Source organism: Perissodus microlepis, chromosome 15, assembly GCF_051167445.1.
Source record: "Perissodus microlepis isolate ML-2025 ecotype Zambia chromosome 15, ASM5116744v1, whole genome shotgun sequence".
NCBI classification, from domain to species: Eukaryota; Metazoa; Chordata; class Actinopteri; order Cichliformes; family Cichlidae; genus Perissodus; species Perissodus microlepis.
Window position 1 is genome coordinate 31395456 of NC_140475.1, and position 10803 is coordinate 31406258.

General features: G+C 39.3%; 1 protein-coding gene across 3 annotated transcripts; it reads left to right on the forward strand.

Moving 5' to 3' along the window:
• Positions 1-54: 54 nt before the first annotated feature.
• Positions 55-10176, forward strand: golt1ba (golgi transport 1Ba). 3 transcript variants are annotated; one of them, XR_014802765.1, is made up of 6 exons: positions 55-213; positions 772-863; positions 3265-3443; positions 4899-4980; positions 5318-5424; positions 8181-10176. XR_014802765.1 is itself a non-coding variant. In XM_084953695.1 (6 exons), the coding sequence occupies exons 1-5, from the start codon at positions 189-191 to the stop codon at positions 5324-5326; spliced, it is 387 nt and encodes a 128-aa protein (XP_084809821.1). In that variant the 5' UTR covers positions 55-188; the 3' UTR covers positions 5327-5352; positions 8181-10176. The 3 variants fall into 3 exon arrangements, 2 of the variants coding, with proteins under 2 accessions (XP_084809821.1, XP_084809820.1); XM_084953695.1 differs by having other exon boundaries at positions 5318-5352; XM_084953694.1 differs by lacking the exon at positions 5318-5424.
• The last annotated feature ends 627 nt before the right edge of the window (positions 10177-10803 follow it).

Below are 10803 nucleotides of genomic sequence, written 5' to 3' on the forward strand. Positions count from 1 at the left end.
TAACTATAATCTTAATGAACGAAAGTTGCCAAGATGAATACGTCATGGACGCTGTTCCGGAAGATGTCAACGAGAGAAGGTGTGTTTCCGGAAGACGTGGCTGTTGCTGCAGTGGCAGCTGTCATCCAAAATTATTCTGAGAAGAGCTTTTTTGTTCTGCTTCTGTCTCATCCAGCTACATTATCAAGATGATTTCTCTAACGGACTCCCAAAGTAAGAGCTGTGTTTTTGAGTGTATCCGTAGGTTCCTGCTGTCTGAGTTAACCCTAGTTTGAGCTGCAGTGCTCAAAGTGCTAACTAGCACTGTCAGTACAAGAAAGTTACCTTTCATTTTTCTCTCATGACATTCAGTGGCACAAATAGCCAGCAGCTTTCCCCCCGATAATATCCGCTGTAGCCACTAGAACGACCAGAGTTACGTGCTAGTACATTTTTAAGCGCTCTAACAAATTTAGCATTCAGAGTGAGCAGCGGAGCTCCTTTGGAAGCCCTGTTGTGATTCTTATTGTGGATATTTCTGCCATCCTTGTTTGTATATGTGTTATTGGAGTACTTCCGTGTGCTTTAATTTCAAATAAGTCTGTTAGAATTATGACTATGTGCAGGATTACATTCTGACATGCAGAGCATAGCTTCTGTCAATGTGTCCGTAACGAGATATAAACAAATTGGTTTGCTTTCGAGGTAGAAAAACGTGTAACAAAATATTATCTCTTCATGTTATCTTAAGATTTAAATGTCAGACTCTGATGGTTTGTGTGTGTCCTTCAGAGATTGGAATGGGATTAACAGGCTTCGGCGTGTTTTTCCTCTTCTTCGGGATGATCCTGTTCTTTGACAAAGCACTTCTGGCTATTGGAAATGTGAGTAACCTGTTGTTGTTCCAAAGGATGTCTAAAAGTGCAACTTCTGATTACGCAGATGCATTACTGTGTGACACGTGACAATTATTATTAATTATAATCTGTTAGTGTGATCCAGCTGTTTCACATAACCATAGCAACAGCATCATTAATAGCATCAAAGTGCCTCACTTTCTCAGCAGTGTCACATTTGCATTATTTCAGTTACACAGGAAATAAAACTAACATAAAATGTCTCAGTTATGAACCTGCAGGCCACTCTTCTGTGGAACCAGCTCCTAGTTTGGATTTGGGAGACAGACAACCTCTCTATGTAGATTAGGCTGAAAACTTTAGTCTCTGATAAACAGCATAGTTAGGGCTGGATTAGGTGACCATAAATCTTTGAGGCTCCCCATGATGCACTGAGTGCTTCTTCTTCACTCGCCTTTTGTTAGGCCCATTTAATTATTAGTTATTAAAATCTGACTGTCTTCCACAGCATGTCTTCCTCCTCTCATCCCCAAACAGTCGCAGCAGATGGCCGCCCCTCCCTGCTGGGGGTTTCTTCCTGTTCCTAGGGAAATTTTCCTTCCCACTGTCACCAAAGTGCTTGCTCATAGGGGATCATCTGATTGTTGGGGCTTGTCTGTATCATTGTAGGGTCTTAACCTTATGATATAGAGCACCCTGAAGTAACTCTTGTGTGATATGGCACTATATATATACATAAAATTAAATTGAATTGAAACCAAAATCCCTCATAGATATTTAGCTGACTGCAATTATGATTCACGTGATTTTAACACATATAAACCTTTCAGTGAGCCCAATCGTCCCATGAAAGGGGGTACTGTCATCATGAAAAAGACCATTCCCATTTGGACAATAATGTTTCATGTCATAGGATTGTTTTGATTTGCAATGACTATTACTGCTAAACATAAGAGAAACACCCAATCACCTCACCATAAAGGTCAAAGGTTCAAGCATGATCTCTTGGTTTTTTTTAGCTGTTGTAAATGTATTCACTTCTGCGTGTCTCACTTTTTGCGACGCTGACGGCCTCTATTTGCTTACATCTTTATAGTGCTCTGAATATCCATAGTTCAATATCTGTCTTCATAGAACTAATGATGGACTTTTATTGGAAGAGCTGCTCTTTGCCTTTGCTACCAAACTAAATCAGTTATGTGCCAGACTGCAATTCATACTTTCTAAACTATTTAATGACATATTTCCCATAGATCTGAATGTAAATGGCAGTTAGGCACTGTGCTGATACACTGTCCAGCTGAGCAGTCTTTGTGACAGAAGGTCCTGCCACATGGGCTGCAGCAATAAACCATCTTTTAAGATGGTTTATTGCTGCAGGTCTCTTAGACCTTTTCTTCCTGCTAACATGAAACAAATTCAGAATAAACAGGACCTGCTTGGAATCTTTTATACATCATGCCTGGAGTATTGCTTGAAGCCTTTTACTCTAACACTGGATAGATGGACTTGACGCGTTCAAAATCATGACATTCATCATTTTTGTCGTTAGCAATATGGCTGCTTGTAAAAAGGATCGCATTTTGGATTTTTCTGTAATGCTGCACAGTGTTAAAAATGTTCCTTCTAATATTCTCTGTAAGCACAGAAAATATACCCTACCAGTCAAAACTTTTAGAACAACAATATTCCAGTTATTTATTGGAATTCAAGTCGTTCGAGGTACAAAGGTAAGTGATGAACTGCCAGGTTAAAAAAAAAAGCTAAGGTTACCCAAAACTGAAAAAGTAATGCACATTTCAGAATTGTACATCATAAAGCCATTTTTCAGGAAACACAAAATGGGTTAACAATTTAAAGCTGTTCTGATCAAGCCTTGAAAGCTGGTGCTACTAATTCCTACAGGTGTTCCAACTTTTCTAGATCACTTACAGCACCCTCTGTCTGCATAAAAGCAGTGTTGGAGTGTGTTGCTACAAAAATGGTGAGAAAAAGGCAATTAACAATGGAAGAGAGACAGACCATCATAATGCTTAAAATGTAGGTCTTTCCTACAGAGAAATTGCAAAGAAAGTCAAGGTGTCAGTGAGTATAGTTTCAAAAAGACATCAAAAGACACTCAGAAACAAACTCTAACAGGAAGAGGTCTGGCAGACCCAAAACTGAATCAGAGGACAAGTTTCTTAACCGCTTGAATGCATTTGGTTTGTGGCAACTCTACTGGCTACGCAATTATCATTTAAAACCAATAAAATTAAACTCCAGTGTTTTTTCTTTCATTCATACTAGTGCAAATAATTGCTTTCTTTCAGTCTGTTTGGATGGTATTTATATGATGCCGATGACAACACTGGATACTTGATTGTGTGTGCTTGCAGTTTTGAACTCTTCTCTAATATGTTTCCACTCTTTTTTTTTGTCTCTGCAGATTCTCTTTGTTGCTGGACTCTCCTTTGTCATCGGCCTTGAGAGGACCTTCCGCTTCTTTTTCCAGAAGCACAAGATGAAGGCCACCAGTTTCTTCCTGGGAGGAGTGTTTGTGGTGTTGATTGGCTGGCCCATTATTGGAGTTTTGCTCGAGATCTATGGTTTTTTTCTTTTGTTCAGGTAAGATGAATACAAAAGGCACACAACAGATTCAGTAGACTGACAGTTATCTTGTTTAAAGAGCCCACGAAACACTGAAACCTGAGATACAGTAAACTTATTCTTTACATGAAAGAAGCAGGATGACTTGAGAGATCTGATTGAAACTTGGGCTCAGTCCTGAAAAGCCCTACATTAAATATAATATAGCACTTTGGAAAGCACTGTTTTCATCAAAGTTGCAGTGTGTTTAAAGACTTAAAGTGGACATGAAACACTATATGGACTACTATGCTTTAAAAAACTGCCTTGGATTTCACACTGTCTGTGAAGCTGGATTTAAGAAATAAATGCTTAAAGTCTTTAATACAAGTTTAGCACCATCCTGAGTCTGCACAGAACATGACGTCACCGGGTTGGGTTGGTTAATTGTGGTCTATAGACTTACTGTCACGATCAGGCGAGCGATTTATTATGGTTGAGAACAAAGCATGAACATTAAAAAAAAAACAACAAAAAAAACTGTAAAAGCTAAATTCCTAACAAACTGAAAACCTGGAACACTGGGAATACCTGGAGACACTTTGGAAATATTGAGAGAACGAGGAGACGCGAGGGAGCATTAACAGACGCACCCAACTGTTGTTGCAATTTGGCACTATATACATGAAATTGAATTAAATATCCTAGGAGCCACACATAGGTGAGCAGTCTGAGAGTGAAGAGCTCTGTTGGGTTGATGTGGTACTTTGAGATCATTAAGATAAGATGGGGACTGAATATTCAAGACCTTGTATGTGGTGAGAAGGATTTTAAATTCGATTCTGGATTTATCAGGGAACCAGTAATAAGAAGCCAATACAGGAGAAATTTGCTCTCTATTTCTAGTCCCTGTCAGTATTTTCACTGTAGCATTTTGGTTGAACTGAAGCTCTTCAGTTCAGGAGTTTTTAGGATGCTAATATGTGGTAGATATCATTTTAGCCAGTGTTGTTTAGAAAATGTTTTCAAAATAGACTTGACAAGGGAAAGTCTGCCAATTCCAAAATTATCACAGGATAATTAAGATGGAACCAAGAGATGCAGATAATGCTTAAAGACGAAGACCAAGCCCAGTTCTGAGGAGCCTTGAAAGCTAGCAACAACTTGGTGTTAATAATCAACCTGTGGGATCATTATAAAAACATTTATGCATAAAAGTTGGTCATCTAGTCTGGTTCATATGGAAGAGGATTAGGCTACTGGGGAAAAAAGTGAGCACGTCTTTTTTTTTTCTTCTTCTTCTTCTTCTTTCCAGAATTCTGAGAAAAAATTCTGATGGAAAAAGTCAGAATTCTGGAAAAGAAGAAAAAAAAAAAAAAGACATGGACGTGTTCAAATAATGTAATAATCAAAAAACACTTTTTTTTTTTTTTTTCATGAATTGTCTTTGGCTTCTCCCCTCTGTCTTACTCTCCTCTCTTTAATCACATCCAGGGGCTTCTTTCCAGTGGTTGTAGGCTTTATCAGGAGAATACCAGTCCTTGGCTCCATCCTAAACCTGCCCTTTATCAGTGCAGTGAGTATTACCCAGCTCTACACCTGCTGTGCAGCTTTTGTTTAAACACAGCATGGTTTCTTCATTAATCATCCTATTCAAACACCTCAAGCACAACAGATTAACCAGACTGCCCAAATAAATGCCATGGTTATTTAACTGAAAATCAATTTAGTAGACACACGATCTCAGTATACACAGCTAGGATGGAAGCAGTTTGGAAAATTAAATGTACTTTTGTGTGTTTAGCTTGTCTCACACATTGCTTTGTGGCTAATAAACATACTCCTACCATGCTGTTGTGTTGGAAGCTTTGTTTTGAGGTGAGCATCCGTCTTTTTTTTTTTTTTTTCTTAAGCCTTCGTAAGGCTCTGAGGACAATCAGCAGTCGTGGTCAGTCACTGCCGATTTTCCTTTGCATGTTAACTTATCTAACACGCTTTGAGTCTCATCTTTTTGGAGCAGGTAATTGTCTTTTGTTTTTTGTTTTTTAACCTTTAAGGCACACACCACAGGCATGTCATCTGAAGACTGATATGTCTTAAGATGACATGTTGTACATCCAGTCAGCCAAGCCATCCGTCCATCGTCTTTTACTTCTCCAGTTCAGGGTTGCAGTGGCAAGAGTCGGTGACCTGTCTAGGCTGGTGACCCTGGACAGGCCACCAGCCTATTGCAGGGATAGCACTGAGAGACATTGACAGTCACACTTGTAGCCAATTGAGAATCACCAGTGAAGTTTACCTGCTTGTCTTTGGACTGTGATAGGAAGCTTGAGTACTTGGAGAGAACCTGCAAATCCCACGCAGAATGGCCCCAGTGGATTTTAACAGTAAGGCTGCACCATGCAAAATGCAGTGAAATATGAATTGTACAAACTGCAGACAAAAGGATTTAAAAAGTTGGTCTGCAATGAGCCAGAATATTTTAACAAGCTAAACAGCCAGCTTCTATGGAAGATTAGCTGTCACAATTTCCCACTAGCATGTTGGCTAACCTGACAAAATCTTGTAGTTATGGGCATATGTGCATACATTTTCTTCTTTTTTAACAGTATCATGTATAAAAGAAGTGGATATAGCCTTCAGATCTAAAAAGGAAGTCAGTTCCTTAAATGACATTAACCTGCTCTCTCTCCATTGGTATTTTATAGTCCACCTACAGCAGGTGCTGTAGGGGTTCAGTGCAATAAGGACTGGGAAGCAGTCAAAGGCAGAGGTCCCATTGGTCTCATACGCAGTTGGCTCTAGGGAACTCCAGTCCTTGAGGGCTGGTGTCCTAAATCTTTTCAATTCAATTCAATTTTATTTATATAGCGCCAAATCACAACAAAAGTCGCCTCAAGGCGCTTCATAGATACAGAGAAAAACCCAACAATCATATGACCCCCTATGAGCAAGCACTTTGGCGACAGTGGGAAGGAAAAACTCCCTTTTAACAGGAAGAAACCTCCGGCAGAACCAGGCTCAGGGAGGGGCGGCCATCTGCTGCGACCGGTTGGGGTGAGAGAAGGAAGACAGGATAAAAGACATGCTGTGGAAGAGAGACAGAGGTTAATAACAGATATGATTCAATGCAGAGAGGTCTATTAATACATAGTGAGTGAGAAAGGTGACTGGAAAGGAAAAACTCAATGCATCATGGGAATCCCCCGGCAGCCTACGTCTATTGCAGCATAACTAAGGGAGGATTCAGGGTCACCTGGTCCAGCCCTAACTATATGCTTTAGCAAAAAGGAAAGTTTTAAGCCTAATCTTAAAAGTAGAGATAGTTTCTGTCTCCCGAATCCAAACTGGAAGCTGGTTCCACAGAAGAGGGGCCTGAAAACTGAAGGCTCTGCCTCCCATTCTACTTTTAAATACTCTAGGAACAACATGTGTCCCTGTTGCAACATGCCTGTATACAATTAATAGGTCACTAGCAAGACTGTATAGAACAGGGGTGGGCAGTTCCAGACCTCGAGGGCCGGTGTCCTCATTTTAGATGTGTCCTTGATCCAGCACAGCTGATTCAAATGGCTCAATTACCTCCTCAACGTATCTTCTCCTCAACATAAGTTCTTAAGACTTAACACACCACAGGCATGTCATCTGAAGACTGATATATCTTAAGATGACAATGATTAGTTCATTGCTGTACGGTATTTCATTACCAGGCCTCTGGAGAACTTCAAGACATGTTGAGAAGGTAATTTAGCCATTTAAATCAGCTGTATTGGATCAAGGACACATCTAAAACTTGCAGGACACCGGCCCTCGAGGCCTGGAGTTTGACACCTGTGGGTTAGGGGTTGCCATTTCAGCATGCAGTCAAGTTCTATACCAGGGGTCCCCAATCCCAGTCCACGAGGGCCGGTGTCCCTGCAGGTTTTAGATGTGTCCTTGATCCATCACAGCTGATTTAAATGGATAAATTACCTTCTCAACATGTCTTCAGTTCTCCAGAGGCCTGGTAATGAACTAATCATGTGATTCAGGTGTGTTGACCCAGGGTGAGATCTAAAACCTGCAGGGACACCGGCCCTCGTGGACTGGGATTGGGGACCCCTGTTCTATACTCTTGCTAATGACCTACTAATTTTATTCAGGTGTGTTGCAACAGGGACTCATGGAAACGTTTCAGGACACCGGCCCTCAAAGACTGGAGTTTGAGACCCCTACTCTAGGGACATGGAGTGTCACCTCTTTGGTGGGAAAGGCGTCTGACTAAGTGCTTTTGGTTAGAGATACAGGTTAGATATACTCATCAGCACATAGCTCAGGTTCTGAAAAGTGTTTCCTGGAGAGGGGCTAGACTCTGTTCCACTTTGGAGTTTCCCCTAGTGGGAGGTGGGTTTGGTATATACTAGGCTGCCTGTTTTACCCTGGTGGACGAAAGGGTTTCCCTGCACCATCAGGTTGTGTGCTGTTGTGTGCGATTATGTACTGAAAGAATAGTATTCAGACTTGTTAGACTCGTCTTTTTTGTTTGTTTTAAACAGAAAGTAGTGCACACAACCTCGTTGCAAACAGGTTATAAAAATGACCTGAAATTTTAAGACTGTGCCTTGTCAGCTGTGGTGTGTCCCTTTAGGTCATGCATGCTTCACTTTAAAGTGTTTCAGGATAATAGCAAACACTGCAGTTCAGCCGCTCCTACATTTATCTGTGCCAACCATTCTCCACATGAGTCCTGAATGCCAACAAGCTGTCACTTAACACGGTTTCTTTCTTTTCTTTCAGTATGCGGACAAAGTGGGCGAGAGCAACACTATGGTATAACAGTGACTTTTTGTAACCAGAGAAAATTGTTTGATTATAGGTTTTATAAAGCATCACAATCTCCCATGGTGCTGAGTAAAAGCACCTAAATATACAGATCAGATTTAGATTTCCACATTCAAGCAGACAAGGACTGTTTTTGTCTGTAACTTCAGTGGTCAGCACTACCAATCACAGATTCATCATTGTATCGCACCATCAGTTTCTTACTGTCAACACTAAAGTCTCTACAATAAATGTTTCAAATGCCATCGATCCCTTCGCCATTGACTGCATCTTGCGTTTAAAAGGAGGATAGAAGACTCCCTCAAGGCCCAACTTTGTCTACATGATGTTCTTAATCTGTGGAACTGTCAGATAAAACTACCCAGTGCAAGGACAAGAAGTGGAAGTGCATCCTGCCATGTTTGCCACGTTTGTGCCTGTGCTTTAACTTAATTTGCACAAAAGCTTTTAAATCCAGGATTTTGTTTACAGTTACACCCCCGTTTCAGCTGTTGTAATATTTACTTTGTCCATTTCTTTGTGATTGTGTTCAGTGTTGGCTAGAAGTGTTTCTGTATAAATTATTTTTTAAATATGATCGCTTGACTTTATCTGTCATGAGTGGCAGTCTGTCTACTCGTTTCTTGGGATAGGCACAGTTCTCGAGTTAAGTGTTCAAAGACAATGTTCATGCAACACAAAAGTTAAGGACACATTGGATCTTGATGAATTAATATTCAAATTGTAAATCCTTACTGACGCACAAAATAGTTTTATACCAAAATCATATACTCTTTCAGAGCTAGGATTTAAAAATACAACAAAAGTTTAAATTATTTTCTGCCTTTTTTTGAGCACTACATTTATGATTTACTTGGTTTTTTTTTTTGGTTTTTTTTTTTAATAACCGGTAGTAGGAAATGTTGTTTGGTGACTGCTATTAGACATTTAAACAGAAGATAACATGCTACTAATTATAGGCAGCAGACCTGTGATATTAGATGTTGCTAAATAAATAACAGAAAGCTACAAAGTCAAACATGATTATTATCAATAAAAACTTCTGTGTGGAACTGAAAAAATACTATTACAAAATAAAAAAGGAAACAACTTTCCCCAGCTGGGCCAGATAAAGCTAAGGCACCACAGGTGTGGCACAACTATGTGCATTTTTTTTGACAGTGTTGTGGAGTGTCTTCAAAGAGTACTCAAATATTTTGCAGTAAATATTGAATAGTATTTTTGCCATCCGTATTACTTTTTATAACCTTTTCCTGTTTGCTTCCACCGAAGGGGACAGCATGTGGAATAGGCTCAAGCCCCCAAAACACTGAGTTGGATAAGCGAGTAGGTTTGTAAAATTCTTTCGCCTGTGAGGCTTTTTCAGTGTTTTGAATCCACTGCTCACATTGTTTTCAGTGTTGACATGACAATGATCAAAAAAAGCAACACTTGAATCTATTCTAAGGTTTTTGGGCCTAATTCACTAATATGTGAGAACAAATATTCTTAGCTGAAATAGGTGTGCACAAAAAGTTATTCTCATGTTTATGAGATGTGCACATAAGAATCATTCAACAGCCCATGCCCGCAGTCAGTATACTGATTTATCTAAGGTAACACTTTAGATAACTAACTAACAGCTCTAAAGCTTAACCTACACTAAAATGTAGCGTATGTTCAATGTCTTTGTCACCATTATACACCATAGACGGGGGTAAGTAATTCATTTTATAAAGGTATAACTCACAAGACATAAGAGGGCCACACCAATAACTAAACTCAAGCCTGCTCAATATTTATTTTATTTCATTATAAATTTCTAATTGTTTAATTTAGATTTCACGAGTAAAAATGCCAACATTTAATCATTATTTGATCAATATTTCCAAAACAATTGTGAACAAAATGAGTGAGAAAAATCTAGGCTATTTTGGGCTTGAAAATGTGTATTAAAGTCAGATTGAATGTCTTCAGTATCTCAGTGTATGGATTTGTTAAACTTTATCTCTGAAAAATGTTTCTTTACATAAAAAGGTTGATCAAAAGAGAGCCAGCAAGGTTCCCTACATGTGGAAAGTTCTTGCCTCTGAGAGGAAAATAGAAATCCAGCACTCAGACTAAATGGAAGATTGTTCTGCTACTAATAAATCAAAAATCAAAATATTTTGATTCAGCATTCTCGCCTGATGATGGTAACTATTTTAGTTACAACACCTCAACTCTTGGAAAGGGCACCTGCTAATATGCTTCTTTTTTCTCAGGGTATATTTGTGTGGTCCATCAAGTACTCTGATAAATTCCCCATCAGATATATATTTTTTGCAGTTTTGTAGGAACCTGCAATTTTTATTTCACCCAACATTTGTCTGGCCTCACATATACCAAAGGAAACACACTGGACCTGGTTTTTACTTTTATTATTTACATTTAATAAGGACTGTATTTGTTCTGGGGACATCTTTATTTGTGATCATCATGATATTGTTTTAACTGTGTGGTTAGCGCTCGCATCTTACATTCCTGTGCGGCTGTGAAATTCTCTGCTTTTGAACAGTCTTATTCCTTCACAATGACCAACAGTGGTTTTACGATCTTC

Coding starts and splice junctions, on each gene's coding strand:
- golt1ba (XM_084953694.1), top strand. CDS start 189: ATGATTTCTCTAACGGACTCCCAAA. Junction 864..3,264: donor CACTTCTGGCTATTGGAAAT/GTGAGTAACCTG, acceptor TTGTCTCTGCAG/ATTCTCTTTGTTGCTGGACT. Junction 3,444..4,898: donor GGTTTTTTTCTTTTGTTCAG/GTAAGATGAATA, acceptor AATCACATCCAG/GGGCTTCTTTCCAGTGGTTG.